Consider the following 24,996-nt stretch of genomic DNA (forward strand, 5'->3'; position numbering starts at 1 on the left):
GCTGCTAAATAAGGAATCTAAGTAGGTTACATAATTTGATGATCTTGGTTTTTAGTGTAGCTTAGGGTAAGGACTTGCATGGGTCTGAGTTTCAATAGCTTAAGAAGCTGTTATCCATCAGCTGAACTGTTGTAGGTGGCTGTACTTCCTTTTAGCCTCCTGAGCTGTAGGTGAGTGTGTACTTCTTTTGGCCTGAGCTAATAGTAAAATAAAAGACCTTAGAAACAAGCAAAAGAGATTTTTGGCAAATACATGGTACCTTGTGGTTCAGGAAAGATTAAAGCATTCCTATGGTTACTTAACACGGCTCATCTGAAAGGTAGTTTTTAAAGCCACTGTAATTCCACTGCATTTGATTGCATATTTTTGCCCTTATTATACAGAAATGCAGGAAGCTATTAAATCATTCTTTGCTGGCCCTTCTTTGCTGACTTCTTATGATAACCTAGTTATCAAGATGTTGTTCCTGCAACTGTATTCATGGGAGTAGGTATCTTTGGTTGACTCACTGACACTTTGCAAAGCCTAGGTGACTTCAGTAGGATTTTATCCAGGAAGGGCTGTGCTTGTACAGATCCAATTTCAGGAGTTTAGTCAGAACCCTGTTGTTACAGTTTCTCGGTCCAAGTTTCCTGGCAGGCTAATGTCACTAGATGACTGTGGCATATCATTCCACTTAAAGTTTCCTTCCCTGTATACTTAATAGACCATTGTATTTTGGATTCTGATACACAAAATCTGTGCAGGTGTTCTGAGTAGGCTGCATTGTTATTTTCTGTGCATTCGTGTACGTTTTAACTGTTCCTACAGAAAGGTCTTACAAGTTACTGTTAGCACAGAAGTAATTTGGGCCCAAATAATAAAAGCTTGCTGTATTTTCTTAAATGTTGTGAATCATGATTCTGCAAGGAAGCATGAGCATGCCAGAACTTCTTTTATGAATTGTTCAGAGGGGATAGAGAGAAAAGTCTAGGGAACACAATTAATATTTTAGCTTGTAGTGTGGAATATGTAATATGTAAATATATTTTATTTCCTCTATGTTTAGCAAAACCTAAAACCTTACACTCTGTAACACCTATTAATACTACGCTTTTTTTTTTCTTAACAGGTGATATTTTTAGATGACTCTGTGTCATCTTTCATACAGATTCGAGGATCTGTTCCATTATTTTGGGAACAGCCAGGCCTGCAGGTAAGCAGGAGATAGATTTAATTATACAGATAATTTTTATTCATGTTTTTTAAAACATCTTACAGTAGTGTTTAGGCTCTTCTGCACAGTTACAGGATGAATCCTGTCAGGATGAGGTTATTCTTTGGGAGCAAGTTGCTGCTATTGTTTAATTCACCAAGCCTGCCACTCTTGAGTTTCTGAATGCTGTTTTGCACAAGATTTGAATGTCCATTGCTTTTTAGATGCTTTCTCTTTGAAGTTCTGAGTTTTTCTGTTTTAATTTAAATTGCTATTTTAAAGCAGGTTATCTAAGGGCACCCAAAGAGCCTGTTTTCTTCTGAATTGTTCTTGAGGATAAGTTTTTTCAAGAAGTCAATATGGATCAAGAGTTACTGTAATATAATTTCATCCCAGTTTTCTTGAAAGAGGGATTGTATCAACAACTACTACTGTGTTACAATTTTTAGAGGGAAGGTTAAAAAAAAGTTCATGCTGCACGGTGACTCTAGGCTCTTTAAACTAGACATATAAGCATTTTGCAGTAGAACTGCTGAAACATTTACATGCCTTTTACTGAAAACAGGAAGTAATTAGATTCTGTGACTAAGTATATTAAATTAAAAAGTGGTTTTTAGAAAAAAAAGAGAAATTTAGGAAAAGCCTATAAAAAGAATGCACACCGTAGCAAGCAGAATAAATTTGGGAGATCTCATTTAGAAACAGAAATGAATTTTTAGGCCATATTTAGGATCAAAAGAGGTCTTTGAAGAACAATTAATCAAATGTGTAAAGACAAATAATTTAATGTAATCTTCATGTCATAGGTGGGATCCCATCGTGTCAGAATGTCAAGAGGTTTTGAGGCGAATGCACCAGCTTTTGACAGGTGAAAGAATGTCTTAAATTTTTGGTAATGAACTACAAACCTCTGATAAGTCATGCATCAGAGGGGTGGGATATGTTATTCCAAACGGGAGGCTTTGTCTATACAAATGTGTGATTCAGAAAAGCAGCGAACTGCCTGGGCAGCTTTTTCAAACTTCTACAGCATTGCTAGTGCCTTTGAGTGCTTTGTTGAAAGGTTTGAAGAAAATTTAAAATAGTGAAATACTTTGTTAAATTGAAACAAAAAATTATAGCATGTTTACATTGAATAATCTGTATTTGTCAGCTGCTGTATAAAAGTAAAATTTATATTTTGATTTTATTCCTGCCATGACACTTAAGCTTCACAGCCTTATTGTTTTAACTAAATGTATGTTGTTATATTGATTTGTTTGGACATGACATAATAAAAGGCTTGTGGCAGTTATTCGAGTATCCAGTACATTTCTGCAGCAACTCAGTCAATGTTGCGGGTGTTCGTGTTAATTTTCTGCATGCCAGAAGATGAGCGTGGAATTTTTCTTCTGTTAACAGGCATTTCCAAACTCTTAAAAATTTATATGGAAAGCAAATTATTGTAAATTTACTTGGGGCAAAAGAAGGGGAACACATGCTCAGCAAAGCTTTTCAGGTGAGTATGACAATTCTCTCACTGTGCATCTTGGAATTTGCCTGTTTGGGATGAAGCTTTTATATAGCTTTCAAAAAATGAAACAGGTATGCTATGCTCTGGAGCAACTACCATTTGTGGTTAAAATTATATTTTTATCATAAAACCACTGCTTATACATAATGTGAAGTGAATTTTTAAAAGCTTTATATACAATTAGTGTTTGATTATGTTCAGATTGGTTACTTTACTGAAAAATTATAACAGCAACATAGACAATGTTTAGGGATTTTCAGTTATTTTCGTATTTCATGCTTAGTAGTGGCTTATTTAAAAAATAAATCTTTTTTGCACTATAAAATTGGTGAATAAATAAATTATACTTTGTGGTATTTAATGCTGTGATGTTTCTTTTAAAAATCTTTCCCTTGGAATTCCTGGATCTATTCCTTAATATTTAAAGAAAAAATCACAAATTAATTTATCATTTTAAACATAAAAGCAGCTTCATGATTAAATAGAAAAGTTTGTTCAGAAAATGGTAACTATAAGTGGCCATTTTCATGAATTCCCACTAGTCAGGTTAAAAATAACTGTCATATTGTAGTCCATAAATACAGACAATTTGAGAAGTTCTGTCTGAAGCCAGAGAACATGTCAATAGCCATCTGTTATTTCCCTTTCGCTTTTTCCTTTTCCCTTTATATTATAATGATTGAGTATCTTAGGCCATTTACTAGTATCTTTTCTGTATCCAGCTATCCTGGTAGGAGACATTAGTGCTCCCAGATGCATATCAATGCCCACTGCAGATCATAGCTTTGCCAACAAAGATTGAGCACTTCAAGATTTTTCAGGGAATAATAGAGAAAGTTTTGCTCAGGCTACCCTCCACAGCAACATAAATAATTTGCCTGTTTTTTTCAGTAGCAGCTTATGGAGTGTTTACTTAGTCTCCATTGCTGGCAGGTATGTCTAAAATGGTGACTGTTGGTAAAAGGGGTTTCCACTGAAACAGCTCTTTGCAAATCAAAGCATTTTAACAGTAGAAGAGGCTGTGGACTGTCTTGGTGACCCCTAGTATAGTAAGGAAAAAACTGACTTTGATTGTGACAAGAAAAAGAAAAAACACAGGTAAAATATTAATCAGTTCTGAGTGATTTGTTGAACAATAGTGATAAAAATGGTTTCATTTTACTTAAGAGAAAGCATGTAATAAACAAGATAGCTAATAAAACAGCTTAAAAATATTTGTATCTTTTCGTTTAGCTTATACTACTATATGTTCAGATATACTTTTTTCTTCTCTTTTTACAATGTCAGAGCCATTTGAAAGCATCTGAACATTCAGCTGATATCAAAATGGTGAACTTCGACTATCATCAAATGGTTAAAGGTGGAAAGGCAGAAAAACTACACAGTGTGCTTAAACCTCAAGTCCAGAAATTCTTAGAGTGTGGATTTTTTTATTTTGATGGAAAGGAAGTTAAAAGGTTTGTGTATATAACTCCTGTAAATTTCTTCAAATTAAATTATGGTTCTGGGATGCTTTCCACCCCTTAGTGAGAAGATAAGAGAAAAAGTGTTAGTTCTGTTATTGTGTTTTTATTGTATCCAAGATGATGCTCAACAACTGAAATATGAATCACTTATTTTACTCTATTAAAATTTTGTCTCGTTCTGAATATGCTCTAAAAATCTTAATGGAAAATATCTTTGAGACTTCGATGGGACATGACTTAATTTCAGGCCTTTGATCTCATGATTTTGGTGAAAATGGGCAATTGTCCTTTTTCTTGGGTCCACCCACATGGGATTAAAAAATGACTGTTTTTCCATCTTCCTGTATAATGTTATACATATTTTCCTCAGCGATGGAGCATACCATTTTCTGTTTGTTGTAAATGCTGATGTTCAGTGCAGTCTTTTTCTAAATCTGTTTGCACCTGGATCCCCCATTTGAGAGATTCAGTTCTCCACAAAGTATGGATGGAGTGCATATTTTCTGCCCTGCTCTGTATTTCCCAGTCCTGCTGTATTTGTACTTCTGCCCCTATTTTCCCATCCCTCTTCCTAGAGCAAAGGCTGTGCTTATCTCGGCAGGAAAAGAGAATCAGGGCTAGAAATAGGCAACATTCCTGCTCTTCTGCCTTCTGCACCATTCCTCCTTTTAATTAATACCAGAGCAAACTGCTGAGTGAGGTTCTCCATGAGAAAGAGAATTGTTGAGTGAGGGGATTGTGCCACATGCAGTGGGGTTTCATCTTCTAGTGCAGTAGGAGAGGAGAAGAGTGTTCCAGTGCCACTCTGTGCTCTAACCTGGCTGTGGGATTAAATCCCCCAGGGGCAGGTTTTAGTAGGCCTTAATAAAATTAGATTTAGTGGGAGGATGCTTAGGTCCCATCTTCACCTCAAAATGTCACTGACCGTTCTCCAAACAGCTTTAAAAGTGGTGTGACACTTTGTGTTGGAAGAACACTGTTTGGTCTTGGTGGAGATTCAAACAATATAATCACCCATCAAAAAGACTGACAACAGAACAAAAGCAAAACAGGCTATGGCTTGTGATAACTTGAAGAATTGCGTTAATAAAAGATACAGTGACGATTTTTATAAATTCATGGACCATTTCCTTTGGAGAATGTCAGGTTTTTTTCTAACACAGATAGCAAGTTGCTTTGTATTTCAAATCAAATACAGAGATAGTAATGAAAAAAATAACCTTGGAGAAAGTTCTTCAAAACTTTCTACAATTTATGGTTAGATCTCCAAGTAAATGTGATGAAGCCTTACTGACTTAATTGGACAAAGTGTGTAGTGGGAATGATGAAAGTAAGGAATAAGTGTGTATCTTTGGGAGAGCCATCAGAATTTTGTACTCATAGCCAGGCAAGAACAACATGGATGTTGCCTAATATGATCCTTCTGAGAGCTTTATAGCATGAGTTAATGGTCTTCTCTCAAAGGAAGGGGAGCAATTCAGAGTGCCTGAGGGCCTTAAGCATCTGTTGAGCTAAGGGGGAGATGCTTATTTTTCATTTTTATTTGGGGAGGAAAGAAAAGGTAATGAGGGGTTGAAATTGGCTTTACTTTTATCATAAATTCTTGTTACTTTTAGTTTAGTTAAGCAAATCCAAGAACTAGTATTTTCTAGGTTTTTTTTTTTTTTTCATTTTTGTTTTAACTAAGAGTTATTATTTCCCTCCGAGATTTTTGGGAAATGTGTTAGTTGAATTGTTTGAAAAGAAGACTTAATCCTGCATAGCACTTTAACGAAGCAAGCGAGGAGAATTGAGAAAAACTGAAGAAGAAAGACTCATGTTTTTTGCAGAAAATTAATTAGTTTTGTATAGTGAACACTGCTGCAAAATTCACTGCTGTTACTGGAGCTAACCCACTATTGCTGACGCATTTATAAATGTACTTGCAATGACAGTAGCATTGCACTGACAATACCCTGATTTACTATTCTGGTCAGATCTTGATGTCCCTGTCTTTGTTGATGATATGTGTGTTAAATGAGTTATTTCAGTTGTTTTCTCTCTCTGTCTCTCGTTGTCCTTGGCACAGATCTCAAAGCGGTACTGTCAGAACAAACTGCTTGGACTGTCTGGATAGAACAAACAGCGTGCAGGCTTTCTTTGGCTTAGAGGTAGGAAAAACGGTGTCCAGATACACAACTGCTCCTGATGCTTCTGTAGCAATTAAGCTGCAAAAGTAGCATTACCTTCCCTATGAATGATGATTGAAAACGTTTTGTAGATGGTAGTTTGATTTATAGCATGATACTTTGCTTGTTCTGGGGCAACCAGATCTTAGTAGTTACAGAAGCAGTAGTTGTGTAGTAAGTGTAAGTGAACAGTAGTTATGCAGCATTATGAAAAATGTTCATTCTTTTTTAGGTGTCAGTTTATTATGTCTGTTAAAGTTCAGGCTTGCAATTCTAGGAGAAGTAGTAGTGTTGTAGTCCTTTACAAAACCACTTGCATTCACAGTTACTCTATTAGATGAACTTCTTCAGCATATAGGATTACTGTTCTTAGCATCTGCCAGTGCTGTGTGTTCATATTTTCACATCACTGTGCTTTGAATTCTTCATGGGACAATACCATGGTTGAGGCTTTGACCACACTCAAATTGATTAGTTGGATATTAACCATGGGATTCAGTCCTCCTGCAGGGTAGTGCTTCAGCATATTGGCTTGCTATTGAAACAAAGGTTCTAGCCCAGGCTTATACAGTAGAGCTTGAACACATGAACCTGACAGGAACCAATGGAGTAAAATAGTGCTGATTGGGCTAAAAGAGTAGCTCTGAAAAACTTCTGACAGCTCCACTCATCTTAGTAAACTAAGTTTGACTCCTAAAGATAAAATACTTAGCATGTTTAAAAATGAAAAATTATGGGTGCTGTGTAACATCAAACTAAGTAAAAGGATTATTCTTTTGTTTTCTGAATTTTATTTAATTGAAATGCTCTTGGTTTAGTGTCTGTAGGAGGAATTTCTGTGAGAACTGCAAAATCTATTGGCTGTAGAACAAACATTTCTGATTGTGGAATATGTAGCGCTCTGCTGCTGTGTTTACCAAGTGAACACTGTTGCCAGTTCATTGGTGTTTTAGTCAAACGGAATACTGAACTGTTTACCCTCATGCAAATACTCTGAAAATTTTTCTCTTAACAGTCAATGTCAGTACATACTGTAGCAGATACAACACAGTTTGAGAGATCTAATGCCTTTTTTCTCCATTGTTTCAGCTCTGGATGTACCATAGGGGTTCACACCTTTTAATTACTAAAATTAAGAAAAATAATTCTTATTCTTTTCTTTACTTCACTGTGTTGAAAATAGTAGTGGCATGCTTTGAAAATCTCACAGCATTGTATTGCATTATGTAGTTTGTATATCTGTCCATCCTGTTTTGACTTTGCCATGGGAGAGACGAATGATTACCTTGAAGTTTTTCCTCATCCTAAATCTGTTTCCTGGAGTTTAACAGTTCACTGCAGATAGAAATGCAAGCTTGAAGTAAGCAATTAGGTTATCTTAAATGAGCCATGAGAAACACTGCCTCTTGTATTTTGCTGGTAGTAAAATGTCGTTTTCCATGGCAGAAGAACAAATCTTTATACATTCTTAATGTGTGTAGTACTTATATGGCAAACTTAGTTTTGCAGCTCTATTTTTTCTTTTCTTAACCTTTTAAGAACTGGATTAAATATTGTAATTTTTTTTTTTTAGATCAGGTGTGCCAAATTTTTCCTCAGTGAGAGCTAAATTATGATTTCAGCTAAAATATGAGAGCTAAAGGTATAAAACTAATAAATAAGAAGGAAAATGGTAAACCCTCATGAGCTGCTTACTTAATTTTAGAATTCTATTTAAATGAGATACTTGAATTCTTACTTTTTTTAACATGATAGATACTTCGTATAACAACTACTGAGCTCTGGATGGCCACCTAAAATTACAAGATGAAGCACCCAATTTCTGAAGCTTCTTTTCTTGTTTATTTCTACTTAATTTTGTCTGCAAGTTTCCTTTTATAACTTTTGTTAATTCCTGCCCAACCTTCAGAATTTTGCCTTTGTGTCATTTTATGTTCATCGTTTTAGACTCCTCCTTCTTGCTGTTGGACACCTCAAGGTTTTAAAGATTTTTAAAAGCTCTTGAAAATAGTTTTTTTATTTAGTTTTAATTTTTTTACATTTATTTTCAGTATTATATTGATAGCCACAAACACTAGAAACTTACTTGTCTTTTTTAAAATAATCATGATTCCACAAACCAGGATTTCAAACCAAGGTACCATGTCCCATTCTACATCCATAAGCATAATGCTACATTTAAGTAATGTATTTAATTGTAAAATAATACATTTATATGTATTATATGTACACAATTTAAACACATTTAATGTAGACTGTGCATCATGTAAAATTAATTCAGGTATATTGATTGTAAGGGTAAAGATTGCAGTGTGTTACACATGAAAACAGTGAATGACAGAAGGCATTGATATTTCACCGGTCACAGAGCTCTGTTGCTGCTGCATTTGATAATAGAGGTCAGTGTCTTTGGTGTTGCACTTTTTGGGGAAGAACATTAATTACTCTAATTCTAAATTATGTAAGTAGAAAGACTTGAGAACCAAAAATAGCTTACCTTGTAACTAGTGAATTTTTAGTTGAAAATATTTACAAATCAACTACATAATTCTTTTCCTACATTACTGCCTATCTTTAAAAGAAAATTAAATGCTGGTGCTAAAGTTACAGGTATGATGCAGTCTATCAAACGTGGCATGGTGTCAGTTTGTTCAGAATAATACATATAAACCAAAGATTTTTTTTTGTGCATATATGTTTAAAAAATATGATATACCCGTTAGTAAATACATTTAAAGATTTTTCTGTTGCAAATGTTGTCTTCAACTGTTGCAGATGCTAACAAAACAACTGGAGGTATTAGGATTAGCTGAGAAGCCTCAGCTGGTTACTCGCTTTCAGGAAGTTTTCCGATCCATGTGGTCTGTGAATGGTGATTCTGTCAGTAAAATTTATGCTGGAACTGGAGCCCTTGAAGGAAAAGCTAAGGTAAAGTACATTTTAATAAAAACTTTAGCAGTATTCCGTATGGGTGTTAAAAAATTCTGCCATTAATATAACAATTATGAGATTTTCTTTTTTAAAATGTGCTTTTGCTGTAATCCTAAAAAAAAAACCAAACAAAGTAAAAAAATTAACATAAAAAGCTTGGTTATGTTGATAACCAGATCTTGTTTCAGTACATCCTTTCTCAGCCATGCCCATGCTGCCCAGATAACATCATTCTGTAGGAAAGGATGAGGCTCAAAACTTTTATTTCTTTAGATCATAGTTCAGAAAAATGTGTATTCAAATCAGCTTTAGTTTCTTTGAATATTTTCATTTTTCACTTTGTACCTCTGCCTCCTATTGTTTCAATTTTATTCACTATATCTCCTTTCTTTTAAAATGTGTTTCACTGGTCATTGTTGTTCATGCTTTTAGTGTTTATTAACAGTGTTAAAATTAAACAGGTTGCAGCTGGGTGTTTTTTATTTGCATGTTCCTCCAGCTATTTTTTTTTTAGTTTTGCAATTACTGAAAAAAACCCAAATATTGTTTCTACCTTGCTTTCTAATGTTGTGATAACAATTCCGTACTACATGACAGTGTAACGCTCTGTTTCTCGTCAACTTGTTTTGTCTTTGTTGATGGCTGAGCTATTCAGATATTCTAATGCTGTCTTTTATTTTTCTTCTAACAGTGTTGCTTTTTTTGTTTCCATAGTTCTCTCTCTTATCAGGTGATACCTGTCAAGACAAACAAATGTTGAATCATAGCAATTTTTGCCCTTAATTCCTTCAAGAATTTCTTTTCATACTGTTCTTTTTATTCAGGAATGTGCTGCTTCTCATTCCGTATTGTACTATGTACTCATAGTTGACTGTTTTGTTTTTCCATCACTTGTTCATTCAAACCATATCAGGGTCCTTCTCTGCACATGTACAAGACATTGCAGTAAGCTACATAAAAAGAAAAATAGGCTTGTTGCTTATTCTACTCTTAATTGGTGCATACAAGACTTTATCTTTTGGGAATTGCTTGTGTTTTAGTGTAGAGTGGAATTTGGTTAAAGATGTTTAGTTTTATTTTCTTACAAAAGTGTCACCCAGACCGTCAGGAAAACTACAGTAAGTATTTTAAGGGGGGTCTCCCCTTCTCCTGACTTTCTCATTCAACCTTACTTGTTTCTTTTCCTAAATTAATAGTTTTCTGCCATTCATTTGGCTGCTTAAATTTTTTACTTTGTAAAATGCGTTTACTGTAATTACACTTTCATTTTTAATGTTTAAAACACAGAGTACATTTGCTCTGCTGTCTTTGTAATAACACAGGATCCCTGCCCTGGTACAACTGTTAATGAGTACCACATCTCATAAATCAAACACAGCGTCCCTGACAGAAGTCCATCTATTCGAAGCAGATCTTTAATACTTGCAAAGCCATACAATACTTGCCATTGTTTCAGTGAAACCTGACCAGGTGACTACTCAGTATCTTCCTGAGTACTCTGATAATATACTTTAAAATGTAGTTTTTAAGTTGTTAGTTGTATTCTCATTTCTCAAATGAAAAGTTTGATGGTTGAAATTCTTCCATTTCTTGCTTGTCAGTTTGATTCTTCAAAGTCCAAGAGTACTTAGCAGTAAAAATATGGAAATCTAGGATAGGAGAAAAAATATTTTAACCTTAAATGCATTAATGTACATTTCTATACTGAAAAAACAGTCCTTTTTAAAGTATTATAATACTCATTACATCTAACTCCTTACCTACTCTTTCTTTTGCTTTCTCTGGGTTCGTTTCAATTAATTGCCTGATATGTGAATGGTGAGTGTGTTTTTTGGATCATGTCATAAGTTATACGTTGTCTGACAGAAAGGGAGCAGTATCCTATTAAAATCCTATTGCAATAGTATGCTCCCCAACACCTCATCCACATTGTCTTCCAAAAATCATGGTGCCAATTTATTGCTACTTATCCTTGACAAAAGACTAGTTTCTTTCTTGTTGACTAGTACAATTCATAGAACTAAATGATGTTTTCTAGTTTTCTTAAGCTTTTGTCTTTTTTTCTTATGCATTTAAGAGACTTTCATGAACAATGCAAGCTGTAAACTTGGAATATTTTTTATAATAATACATTACCATGCAGCATCCCTGATGGATTACAGTCTATATTTCATATACATGCAATAGCATGTGTTTACATACACCTCACAGGCAAAATACACTTACATGCATAAGACACAATAAACCATGTAATCAAGAAAATGTCTTCCTGCCTGTCATTGTCAGTGCTGTGTACACAGATTAACACTGCTGGTTTTTGAATCAAGTATGAGACTGCATGATATGTTGATTACATTATCCTCTAGGTGTCTGACCCACAGGGAATATCTGTAGTAGCAGTACATCTCTTGGAGATTCTTGTTTAGTTCAGGTAGTCGGGCACTGTTCTTTTGGAGCACTGTTCAGTCGTGCCACTTGTGTGCAGTGTGTGCAATGACAGTGTCTTCATATGTATGTATTAGTGTATATGTTCCTTATGGGATACTGCATGAGATTTGCATGTTGTTTTAAAAGTTAAGGGGTCTTAGTAAGTTGAAGCTATCTCTTTTTTTATCATGGATATTTCAGAATGTGAATTCTGAACTAATATGCTCATATGTGCATATACATATATATTCATGTATCATGACATTTGGACTCAGGTGCTTGCTCATCTCTCACTATTTGGGGAAAAGCCAAAAATCCCATATCATGGTCTAAACAAGGCACTATATCAATTTAATTTTTGAAGATAAAGGGTTTAGGGAAAAAAAAACCCTATTCCTTTCCCTGCAATATTTTGTTTAATTTACGTAATTTAAACTGGAGTAATCATTGTTAGATACGCCTTGACGGTATTACTGTGTTGTTTAGCATTTGGGAGTTGGGAAGCACACATAGTACAGTAGACTCAGAAGACTTTATTTAACACTTAAAGAAGGAAATTGCCTTAGGTTTTAAAATCATTAATGCAGTTTACAAATATGTAACTGAATATTGCCAATGTTATTGTGAGCAGTGTCCTACATAAAATATTTTATACGTGTTCCTCCCTAACAGGCTGGAAAGCTGAAGGATGGTGCTCGTTCTGTGACCAGAACGATTCAAAATAACTTTTTTGATAGCTCCAAGCAGGAGGCCATTGATGTTTTGTTATTGGGAAATACCCTAAATAGTGATTTAGCAGATAAAGCACGGGCTCTCTTAACCACCAGCAGTTTACGCGGTATGTGTCTTTCAGGATTTTAATATCTCTGATAACTATTTGGTGTAAGAAAGCTGTATGGAGTCTGTTTTCAAAGCAGTGTTGGAAAGTATAAATGCTATTTTATGTTCTGTTGGCTTATTAAAAGATGAAAGTTTCTTCTGCTTTACTAATATTACCAAACTAACATGCTGCAGTAATTTCTTTACTGTTTATATTTTGTTGATGTCTGGTGGTGTAAATAGGTAAATATCTGTGGAGCAAATTTGTCAGAACTTTACTGTAGATGCGTGTTAGTTATATTCTGTTCAGTTCTTCAAATCCATTTATAGCAAGCGTTAATCATGATCATTACATGCTGAATTTGGGAAAAAAAATCCTGATTTATTAAAATATTAGGGTTTTTTATTGTTTGTTGAATGTCTTCCTTAACTTGATCTGTCATGTCAGTGAAGAAATTCTCACCATGGTGTTAAACTAGATAGAAAGCATTTATTCTTTTCTCAAGCTTAAGAATGCTGGTATTTATCTTCATTTTGGTTTCTAAGGTACTGAGGAACAAAGGGGGGTTTGGTAGTGGAATAAAATTTAAGATAACAAGAGCTATCAGAAAATTCCTGATGAATGATTTTCCATCACAAAATGTTTTCTTGTGAGAAGAAGTCTTTCCCAGGAACGTGTGCGCCACAAAAGCTTGTCAGGCTGTGGGTGAAATTCTACATCAAAATCGGAGAGATTTCAATAAGAAACTCTGCTTAGGCAGAGTAGCCGTGTGGGACTTGGGTGGTCTGGTTACAGGAAGGTGGTTCACCTAATCAAAACAGGGAGCTGAACCACAGCATCCTGCATCCCCAGAGGTGTAGCCTACATGGTCACCAGGACTACAATCATGTCCCATCCTTCTGCAGGTCTGATGGGCAGGGAAATAGTAAGTGGGCCAGGTGTAGGGCTGTGTTTAGAGTACTTGGCTGGGATATAAAAAATAGAGGACCTAATTCTTGGGCCAAGAAGGAACTTAAATTTGAGTCTTCTTTCCAAGATCCCAAGTAAGAGTGTCCTAAATGGTGGGTTGTTGCCATTTTTAGGGATTAATAACATTCTTAATTTTTCCTTTTCTTTTTTTGTCCCCTTTCTCCTGGACACTTCTCAACCTAGAATGAGAAAAATGTGTCAAAGCTTCAGTGCAAATCTGTGGCACAAGAAAAAATTCTTGCCCAATTGTAGTCTTCATCTTGTGGGTATTTATATATTTTCTATGTGGAGCCTGAAAGACTGTTTTCCTCTAATTTCTCTACCACAAGGTTTCATGTTACTGTAACTTTTCCTGTATCTGAAACCTGCTAAACCAGCCTCACCTCAAAATTATTTGAAAGTTGTTTTCTTTTCTTCTCACTTTCTCTGTGAATGCAAGCTGTCCTTTCAATATTTGCAGCTCCTGTCAGCTGAGGAACATTAATCCCTCTTCACTGAACATAATGTCTTTGCATTGTCTGCTAGGTGGTGAATTAACTAGAGAGGTACTTCATCATACATAAATCCATTATTAATAAAGCAAGAAAAGAGAATTTGTTAATACTGTTGTGGAACTTTTTAGATTTTGCAGCATAAAAGATGTGCTTTAACTGATGCAAATGGTTACGTGTAATAAATTGTGTATTACAGCATGTTCTCTCACATATTGCTGGAAAATTTAAAAAAATAATTACTTATTTGACTAATTTTTTTTCTTGTTTCCTTCTTACTGCATCCGTAGTTTCAGAGCAATCATTACAATCAGGTATAGTATAGTAAATTAAGCTGTAAATATCTGAGCAGCTATTGTTCTTCTCTGGCTTTTTCCTTGTGCCTGTTTGCATAATATTTGGTTGCGGGCTCACATTTTCCTAGTAGTGTTTGGATCTGGCATTCCTGTGCCCCAAAATCCCTTAATCCAAGAAAAGCTCTTTAATACAAGAAAAGTGAAAATATAAGGGGTGAAAAATGTTGCAGTTTTGCTTGGGTGTGAGTTATGAAAAAAGGCAACCAATTCTTGGGGTTTTAGTTTTGCAAATGCTGTATTCTAGCTGTAGAGGATTTTGCTTTTTTATCTGGTTTGGGAGCTTTTGTATTTTTGCTTTGTCTAAATGTTTTGTTTAGGATAAGAGGTAAAATTCTTCAGTACAATTTGTAACTTCATCTTATCTGCTGTTAGAAGGCTCTACCTGCCTGTGTTCTTGAATGAGACGGACTGATTTTGTAATATCTCCGAGCAAAGGTTAATGTACTGGAATGATCTGAAATAACATGCTGACACTTGTGTTTTGTAGAGCAAAAGTACAGTCAAAACCACTGAGATATGGTTACCTCTGCATATGACACAAAATGAAAGTATTAGAGCATCTATTTAGGTAAAACTCTTGGTGAAGAGGCCTGAAGAAGGAACTTTATAGTTAGCTCCTAATCTTCTACTTCGAGACATTGCAGTAATATCTTGACCAATGTCTGTGATGTTGGGCTTAAAATATGAGAAGTTGGCTTTGGAGGATTCAGCAATACTGTGAACATGAAGAAGTGATACATAATAATAAGAATGTGTAAGGATGAGCCAGAGAGGAAAATGACCTGAAAGATCTCTTCAGTTTAAGAAGCTTCTGAAAACTTAATTATTGTTGTAAGTTAGCAACATAAGCAACATAATGTCTTTGAAGTTTGTTTTCAAAATTTTCTGATTCTTAGTGGAAATCCTCCTTTTTTGTTGTAACTCAAGCTGTTTACATGAAGCTGCTCCATTTGGGGAGATGCGATATACACATATTCCATATTTTTAAGGGAGAGCTGTGAGTACTTGTCAGCCATGCAACACTTCATCATCTCCTTGTTCACAGAAACTAGTATTTAAAATAAAATATTTCTAATGCTGTTATGTTCAGATTTTACCATGTGTTGAGAAAATTTAAATGGCTGTTTCTGAGCTATTGAGTTAATAGGGTTCATTGTACTACCTCTTGGAGGTAGGTTCAGTGAAACCAGATCAGGTGCTTAGTTTCTGGGTGAGAGGAAAAAAGTATGTTCTTAATACCTGAGAAGTTGAAGGGAGAGGAGGAGGGAAAGAAACAAGGAAGCTCTTAATAATTTTTCAGACAAGCCTCCTGTTTTAAAAGAATAGCGAAGCTGTGCACAGTGTCCCCTGAACCTGTGCACTTGGGTAGTAGCTACTAGACCCAGGTATTGAAGATTGACAGGGGAGGATCCTCAGAAGAAAGCATGAGGATTTGTTGTTGGCTAGATTGTTGTTCAAATACATCTGAAGTGTTTAAAGCCTTCCCCCTCCGCCCCGTCCATGGAAAACCACTTCAACCATAATCTGTATTTTTGAGCTTTAAATGTTTTTTCCCTTTACATTCGTCTCAGCTTTGCTTTTTCTATTAGTGTTTTACTGTATCTACTTAACCCTTACTGAGTACTTAAATAATGAAATCTGAGTCACAGGTAATATACACCTGAAATTAACTGATTCACTGGCATTTTGTCAGTGTTAAAAACTGTTTATTGGAATAAACAGTCATATTGTCATTTATGGCGTTACCATCTAGACTATATCAGCCTAGCTTATAACTCATGAAGAGTCATACATGTCAACTATTTTTTAACTTCTTGATGTAACATTTCACTGTGAGTTTCATCTAAATACAAATTGCATATATTGAAATGTATCTACAGTAATTTGGATGTTGTAGTAAAGTAGTTCAATTAAGTTCAGTTGCACAGAATATCCCACCAAGAATTTTAAATTGATACTCCCTTTGTAGAACTGATTTCCAAATGTGTGCCTGCCTAGTATGAACAGCAGTTAAAGTATTTTTGCTGCAAAATAACAGAAAATGTAATTGATGGGATCTTTAACATTGTAGAGTGAGACACGATTATGTTGAAAAGATAAATAGCTAGAAATCTGTAGGAAAATAATGTATGCAGGAGGCTCAGGAGCTCTGAAAAACAATTGGCTCAGTATTTTGGAAAACCTGAAAATTTCTTTTTTTTTCTTTATTCTAATTTAGAAAAAGAGTCATTCTACAATTTAGAAAGCTTGTTAGTTTAAAGGTATGAATTTCATGTTTGTAATAAGCATGTTGTCAGTTTACTTCTAAAGTTAGAATCTATCCTGGTAAGATTTTTCACATTAGGCATTCATGACGTCAGGAGTTAAATAGGCAATAATTCAATTCTGCAGCTTTTCTTAAAAGCTGCTTGGTAGCAAATATGAACTATTTGGAGTAACTATTTAAAATAAAGCTGAAAATTGCTAGATTTGCAAAAGAAAAAGAAGGAACTGAAGTGGAGAGAATAAAAGTCCAAACCCTGCTCTTAAACTTGCTCAGAGTACTACGAAGGCTAATCTGTGCAGATCTTCAAAGCTGCCTGTGATGCTATTTTGGGTTCCTTGGGTTCAGCTAATCCTTTGGATGATTGGGGTACTTGTATGTATCGTGGCTACAACATTTTTTGGATTGGTTTCTGTTCAGTGGTCAGGTGCTTGCGTAGCTTCTGTCCTTGACCCTTAAAGGCTTTTTGGGCATTTGGTGGACTTCTTGACTTGACTGTTACCTGGTGTGTAGATACATTCAGAAGTAGACTCAGTATTTCACCCTCACCTGAAGGCATAAAGTATTCTGTTGGCTCCTTGCTGTTTTCTTGACTTCATTCACCTGGATTATGATAAGGAGAGCATGATCCCAAGCATGATCTGCTTGTAGTACCCCAAGGAGACACCGGTCAGTTCACTGTCTTTTATATGTGATTGGCTGATATATGGATATATGATTGGTTCAGCAGTGAAAGAGTTCACAAACAACAAATGCAATATATTATTTTCTTCTATTGTTTCCAGTTTGTTTCAAAACCATGAGGGCTAGAGAATCCCTGATTTTTGTTTTAATTGGGTAGCCAAGATTCTGTAGCAAATGTAAAGGTGGTAAACTTAAAAAGAATAACTAAAAAGACAACAACAGCTCACTAATCATCCTATTTTGGGGATTTGAATGAAAATATTGTGCCCAGTAGATGACCAGTTTGCAAGACAGCACACAGTGAAGGGAAGAATTCCATCTAGTAATGTTTATATGATTCTCACTGAGTCTTATGAGAGTATTCAAAATACGTGAATTAATATCATTTAGGTAAAGTATAATGCAAGCAATACTGTTTACACCTGATGCAATTTTCATTCCACTGAGATTAAAGAAAAAAAGAAGTGTAATTTTAAAAAATATTCAGATCTGGTTTTTTGTGTTAGGAAATATATCTGTATGACTATATTATGCAGCCGATTTGTAAAGGGACTTTTAAAATCTCTGTAACTCTAGTGTCTGCCCATTGAATAATCTATTTTGTTTTTTTGTTTCTCACAATGCCCTTTACAGATGGGTCATTACCCTCTGTCCCATCTGGCAGATAGAAACAAGGCACAGAGAAAGGCTGGTGTGACAGAGAAATTAGTTTAATTGTTTCGAATCCTAGCCTACTTTCCTCACTAAAGCAGAATTCTAGGAATTCAAATGACCTAAAAAATAATTCAGATTTGTGGCTTAAATAGACATACTCTAATATGATAAAATAATGTACTTTATCTATTTTAGTAAAGGTAGTATATCAGTCATTTTTACACTTCTAGAAATTAACATATCTAAGTTGTTTTTGTAATGGGAGTCTGAATTTCATAAATGTTATCCGTGAAAACGAGGTAGATATCTGTTGGCATGTATGAAAAATAATGGTTTCCATAGAGAATCACAGATAGGGTGAAAGAATGAGAGATATTTATAAAACATTGAAATTATGTTTCTTTTATATATTATTTTTATATATATATTACTTTGAACAAATTACTACTGTCTTTCATTCAGTCAGTATCCTACCCAGATAAGTAATATGTCTGCAAATGTATTTTCCCTTGTGAAAAGCTGCATTCATCTTGCTTTCACAGTTTAACTTTCTATATGTCTGTGCATGGATTTGTTGCCATTTTTTTAAGGGAAAGATCTCATTGCCAAGTTTTCTGAAGAAAATTCTGTATAAAAATAATGTCTTTTCAAATGTTTTTGCAGCATCTGTAAAAGTGCTAAAGAGTATGTGTGAAAACTTTTATAAGTATGCAAAACCGAAAAAAATTAGAGTCTGTGTTGGGACATGGAACGTCAACGGGGGGAAGCAGTTTCGAAGTATTGCCTTTAGAAATCAGACCCTCACTGACTGGCTTCTAGATGCACCAAAGTTAGCTGGTATTCATGAATTCCAAGGTAGGATTTGTATTCTGTCAATTTTTTCTTGAAAACTCTTGAGTTTCATAATCAGATCATAATCATTAAAATAGCTATATGAGGTCTTGGTTCTTAAATTAATTATAAACAACAAACAGCTTTTTTAATATTTAAATGCAGATCGCAAAAGCAAGCCTGTAGACATATTTGCCATTGGATTTGAAGAAATGGTGGAGTTAAATGCAGGAAACATTGTGAATGCCAGGTAGGTGGTACAATCTATACAGCGCTGGTTTAGTTGATAATCAAATTTTTTAGTAAAATGTTATTTAAAAAAAATTTTTTTTCTCTTTTGTAATGGTTGGGATTAGCCTAGATTAATTTTTGACTGTATCCCAGTTCTCTGCCAGTTTCTGTGCCAGGGTTGCAGACTTCATCTCAGCTTTCCCTAGCAAAGCTGTGATCATTTAGATCATGTATAATGTAATCTCAAGGATCCAAACAGTCAGTACTTGACCATATTTTGGATCGTACCTTCAGCAGCCCCTCAACTTTTCCCTTCATTTGACACTTTGAAGGAATTTACCTCCAATGCTCATAGTGTTTTGCAGTCTCTGTGCCTTCCTACTGCTGGGAACAGCGAGTCCTGTGAAATTCCTTCCAAAAGCATGTATTGTTGGTATGCCTTTATATAGTGTCTTGCATCAGGTTTTGATCTGTGTAAAGAAAGGCTTCCTTCCATACTGTTAGTTTTTGCTGTCATTCCATGTATTACATGTATATATTACCATGCAGTTTGGATTTTTCACCCCTAGCTGAGTAGGTTATGATGATATATTTTTACCAGTGGAGGGTGATATAGTGATGAAGTCTTTATCTGTAGTCCTAAGATCATATTCACTTTGTCCATTGTTTTGTCTGCCTGTTTTGCATGTTTTCTGGTGTTAGCAGGCTTTAACTCATTGGAAGAAGTGCCTAAAGCCTATAACACTGTTTAGCCTTTGCACAGGCTTTTGTCCTGAGGACAAAGTGGCAGTTTGTCATCCCCTAATTTCACACTATGTCTAGTTAATGCTGTTTCCAGGTCTGATATTTTTCATTTATATCTAATGCTAGCTCTGAAAACCATAGTCTGTTAAGTCTCCAAGGAAGTTTCTTCTTGATCTAAGACCATGGACATCTTTGTTTTCCAATATTGACTGAGCTCTAGGCGAAGAAGTAACTCCCTAGAAAAATTCTTAGGTTTTGCTCCTCTAGTCTAGCCTCGGAAATACAGGAAAGATAGCCCTGGCTCCTAACACTGTCTGTGGTGTTGAGAAAAGTGAGGCAGCATTTTATGAGGCTGAATTTGAAATGATGATGTCATGACAGTGTATAGCCTGTGTCTCTGCTAGGAGGCATTTGAGCACCATTCATAACTTGGCTTTGGCTTACTACCCCAAGGTTTAGTTAACATTATTGTATGAAGTTTATTCACCTGGATCAACAGTTTAGATACCTGCTTAATTTGATTTATTTTAAAACTGGCATTTTTAATCTCACTGCTAGCACAACCAATCAGAAGCTCTGGGCTGCTGAACTGCAGAAGACTATATCAAGAGATTACAAGTATGTGCTGCTGGCTTCTGAGCAATTGGTGGGTGTCTGCCTTTTTGTGTTCATCAGGCCCCAGCATGCTCCTTTTATCAGGTCAGTGAACACACAGCTGTGCCCAAGTTGGGTTGGGTCACCTTCACTTTGCTTTGTATTGCAAGCTAATGTACAAGTATGCTAAGAAGCATACGGGGCTCTAAAAGAGCTGTTCCATCTTCTGGGGTACCAGTTGCTTAAATTCTTTTATCTTAGTTTTTAAATGCCTCATCTGTTGCCAAGAAAGCTTGAAAAGCTGAAGGGTTATATTGTTACCTGCTCAATAGCTGTTGGCACTTCTTAAAAATAGCGCAGTGGCCTTACTGCTGGAAGAACAATGTGAAAATGTTCTCTTATCAACATAATGTCATACTCAGACATACTTAAAGCTATTAACTTCTGTGCCATTGTATTTGAAGGTTTAATAGATGTTTAACTCTTTTAGGGATGTTGCTGTTGATACTGTAAAGACTGGCATGGGAGGAGCCACTGGAAATAAAGGTGCAGTAGCAATTCGGATGTTGTTTCATACATCCAGTCTTTGCTTTGTCTGCAGTCATTTTGCTGCAGGGCAATCACAAGTTAAAGAGAGAAATGAAGACTTCGTAGAAATAGCTCGCAAGCTCAGTTTTCCAATGGTAAGCAACAGTGTTCAAATTCCATAACGAATGAGAAGTTAAACCCTTTGAGCTCCAGCAGTGTCATCCAAAAGCTCTGTTTATTTTTTTTCCCTTCCCCAGATTCCTGTGGAAATCAAATTTCCTTGGGTTAGAGGTCTCAGTTCCCACAATTTTTATTAGAATAGATGACTGCAGAAAGAATAGACCTTTTCAGTGCAATGACTGATAAGAGATGATGAAGCATGAATTCACTTGCATTAGGCATCAAGGATTTAGCCTAGGAAAGAGACTTTATAGATTCCTGACATGTAGTAGAGCTTTTGTAGGCACCGGAGTTAATCAATTATGAGAAAAAAATTCATGGGAAACAGCACAATTTTCAGTACACAAGAATGATTTTTGCTAACTCATTTTAACTTCTTTTTTACTCATTTTTGTCTAGTTGGATTTTACAGTTCTGTAGCATATTCTCATAAAGGATTATCAAACACCAAGTAAATAATAATTTTATCAGTGCAACAAAATGCTTCCTCAAGACTTAGAGCTGTTTTAAATTTTGTAGTCAAACTGTCCTTTGTTAGTTTCTATGGCATTGTGCAGGAGTCTGACATCTTATTTTACAGGGTTTTTTGATTTCTAAATTTGTCCCCATGATCATGTTTCAGTTTTTCTTGAAAGTACTGTTTTCTTATGGTCCCCAGAAACAGTCTCCTAAACGCTGCTGTTTTAATCTGCCAGTGTATCTGCTTTGATTTACTTAAGGGCAATGGAAAAATCAAAACAAAGAGGGAAGTAAAAGTTCTCGCTTTAAACCCTAGGTTTTGTTTAAACTAACAGAGTTAGTTGCCTCTCCCTAGCCATGAAAATTGTTTGTAACTGAAAAGTCTTCAATTAAATCTGAATAAGAAAGCCCTCAATTTGCAGTTTGTCAGGATATTGTGCCACAAGATCCCAGGGTAGTGTTTTCTTCTCCTTTGTAACCTCTTTGTGACACAGGTAGCAGTCATCATCTTAGAGCAGACTTCTAAAACGGGAGTAGAAAGATGAAGAATTTTAGAATCCAATTCAGATGATTCATGTTTCTTTAGAAATGCAAACTACATAAGAAATGTTACTTCTTCTTTCATATTCTATATGTGTGAAAACCATACAGTTGGCTATGTTGTTCTAACCATATGAACACTAAATACTAGCATGTATTTCAGTTGTGGTCATCAGCTAGAAATGATGCATATTTTAGAGATAAAAACTGAACTTCTACATCTGAAAGTAGTAAATTTGTCACTTGGTTGTTTGTAACTTCATTGTGTGCTTCTGTTTTACAGGGAAGGATGCTCTTTTCCCATGACTATATCTTTTGGTGTGGTGACTTTAATTATCGAATAGATATTCCAAATGAGGAGGTTAAGGACCTAATACGACAGCAGAACTGGGATCCCCTTATAGCAGGAGACCAACTTATCAATCAGAAAAATTCTGGACAGGTATCTTAAAAATATTACCACACTTAAGAATACTTTATTTTTCTTTTTGGCTTTAGCAATTTTCTGTGGTGCTTCTGTAAATCTATATCCTCAGCGTGTTTTACTTGCCACTTTTGTCCAGGTAGTGGCATGGAAGGGTGGGACGTAGCAACCTTTAGTAACTTATTTGTAGTAACTGACCTGAAGAGGCAGTGATACAAATACAGTGACTAGCTGCAGGAGTGAGGTTTTTCTTTCTCTTCTGAAAAAAAAGGTAACTTTATCATCTTTTTAGAACTTTGTGTTGGAGTTTACCAATTATAATATTTTTCTTTTTATCAGTGCAACTATTTAAAAAATATTTATAGAAGTTCTTTTGGTAACGTTACTGTTTACTTTAAATTGCTGCAGGTCTAACGCTGTTACTGTCATTCTGTTGGAAAATGGAATAGTCCAAACAGTAGCCTTTTTACTTACAAAGAAAAAGAGCATGGAATAACAAAGTCTGACAAAGCTTCAGATTTTAGATTTTTAGGGTTTCTTGGGAGGCAGCACGTAGCAATTAAAGGAATATTGGTAATGAATCAAATTTTGTGTGAAAGTGTGTATTCTTCCTTTCCAGCTTTATGTGGGAATGCTGTAGATGGTAAAATGAGAAACAATCCTCTGTTGTTAGTTTTGTCTGCTTGCCAGCACTTTGATCATAAGCAGTGTTTTTTCTGAATTAGAGTTCTCTTCCATTTGTACTGGTGTCTTGTGCACCAGAACAGGAGGAAAAACGCTTGATAATTTTTAATTTGTTTTTTTATATAGCCCAGTTCCTAGAGAGAGACAGAGATGTACGTTCAAATGGGCAGACAGCATGATTGTCTGTTAATTTGACCAAAACAAGAGAGGTGTAGAGGTCCTGGGGACACTGACAGGAGTTATAAAGCTGGAAAGATCTACGGAAACTACTGGAATATGAAAAAGACTCAAAATAGTCTCCTGACTGGGGAGAAGAAGGTGTAGTATTGCACTGTTGGGGTAATACTCCATTATTTGGAAGTGGCTGGCTGGGCAGCAGGGGCTATCAGCTGGCTAGCGAGGGTACCTCCACAGTTGTTGCGTTGTAGCTATTGTAGTTGTGGTAGTTGGTTGTAGCTGTTAACAGGTGTATCTGCTGTCCAGTAAAGGTGTTTACATAGCAACTTTCTTCGTAAAAGCAGGTTAATAAATGATTACAAAAGACAAAGAAATTAATAAATTGTCTCAGAAGTTGCAGATCTTCTGACATTCTGACATTGATCATCTGACACTGATTTTTAAATTGACTGGATTTCAATTTATATTTCCCAGAAAAGCAGGCTAGCCTGTCATTTGATGCAGACTTGACTATTAGACCTAAGTTAGAGTTATATTTTACAGATTTCTGATGTGAAGGTAAAACTGCCCATATAAGATTAAACTCAGGACTGGAGCTGGTTAAGTTAATAAAGGGTTTTAGCTTATGACTAGTTTAAACACTTAAGGAGTTAGCAAATCTCCTGGCCTTCTAGGATCTTCTGGCTGTATGTGTTTATGTTGCAAAGTACCTAAGGGATTTTTTGATTCCTTTCAATTGGCTCTGTATCTCTAAATACTGTACATACTCTTGGCAGATAATTTCATATAATATCGCTCTCTTTTTATTCTGTTTTCTATTTGCTTGAGAAGAAATGGTGATATTATCTCTCTAATCTTTCAGTTCATATTGAATGTATTGAGGACTCTTTTTTTTCTTTTTTTTTTTTTTTTTCCTTCACGCCCCCCCCCCCCCCCCAACTCCTATTTATTGGTGGGGCATCTTGTGTCAATTTGGGGGAAAGCTTTGCATGTTCAGATCGGTACATAAAATATAAACCTTAATTCCCAACTTCTGCTGACACATGAGCATCTAATCAACTAATTGCAGTACTGTGAACAGCATCTGTGTTCTCGATGACCTCAAGTTCTGAACGACATTGGAGGAACAGTAGGTTGCTCATGAGCCTGGGTTTAAAGATGCAAATGTTGGCATAGTTCTGTTTAATGATGATCTGTCTGGGTCACTATTTAGTCTTAGTGGCAAATGTAGAATGTTTTCAGCAGATAAAATTTGGAGAAGGATTCATATTATCAAATGACTTTTCTTTGCTTTTTTTTGGCTTTTTTTTTTTTGAGATGTGTATACAGGTTTTCACTGTTATAAAAGAGAATTCTTATTAGTTTCAAGCTGTTTCCCATCTGTTTGTGTCTTCTAGCATGACACATAACTGCTTTGTTTCTTACAGATTTTTAGGGGATTTTTGGAAGGGAAAATAAATTTTGCTCCTACATACAAATATGATCTGTTTTCTGATGACTATGACACCAGTGAAAAATGTCGCACACCGGCATGGACAGATCGTATTCTTTGGAGAAGAAGAAAATGGCCTTTTGACCGATCAGGTTTGGGTGCTTCCTTAAATTGTTTAAAATATTGTTTTAACTGGCGTATATATAGAATCCATTTAGTGACATTCACAGTGCCA

The 24,996-nt window shown here is 35.4% G+C and overlaps 1 protein-coding gene across 15 annotated transcripts in view; it reads left to right on the forward strand.

Annotated features, from left to right (window-relative positions):
• The window catches only part of SYNJ1 (synaptojanin 1), a 68,757-nt gene that overhangs the window by 17,169 nt on the left and 26,592 nt on the right, over positions 1-24,996 (forward strand). For 10 of the 15 annotated variants that reach the window (XM_069785230.1, XM_069785229.1, XM_069785231.1 and 7 more), the window contains 14 exons: positions 1,112-1,195; positions 2,002-2,063; positions 2,597-2,693; positions 3,996-4,165; positions 6,243-6,324; positions 9,118-9,270; positions 12,373-12,538; positions 14,271-14,294; positions 18,601-18,792; positions 18,934-19,018; positions 20,302-20,442; positions 20,828-21,020; positions 22,328-22,486; positions 24,757-24,913. In XM_069785230.1, coding sequence (XP_069641331.1) covers positions 1,112-1,195; positions 2,002-2,063; positions 2,597-2,693; positions 3,996-4,165; positions 6,243-6,324; positions 9,118-9,270; positions 12,373-12,538; positions 14,271-14,294; positions 18,601-18,792; positions 18,934-19,018; positions 20,302-20,442; positions 20,828-21,020; positions 22,328-22,486; positions 24,757-24,913 — 1,765 coding nt within the window. The remainder of the gene's footprint in view (positions 1-1,111; positions 1,196-2,001; positions 2,064-2,596; positions 2,694-3,995; positions 4,166-6,242; positions 6,325-9,117; positions 9,271-12,372; positions 12,539-14,270; positions 14,295-18,600; positions 18,793-18,933; positions 19,019-20,301; positions 20,443-20,827; positions 21,021-22,327; positions 22,487-24,756; positions 24,914-24,996) is intronic. The other 5 variants (XM_069785238.1, XM_069785240.1, XM_069785241.1 and 2 more) reach the window with 2 other exon arrangements.

Source organism: Haliaeetus albicilla, chromosome 6 (genome assembly GCF_947461875.1).
Source record: "Haliaeetus albicilla chromosome 6, bHalAlb1.1, whole genome shotgun sequence".
Classification (NCBI taxonomy): domain Eukaryota; kingdom Metazoa; phylum Chordata; class Aves; order Accipitriformes; family Accipitridae; genus Haliaeetus; species Haliaeetus albicilla.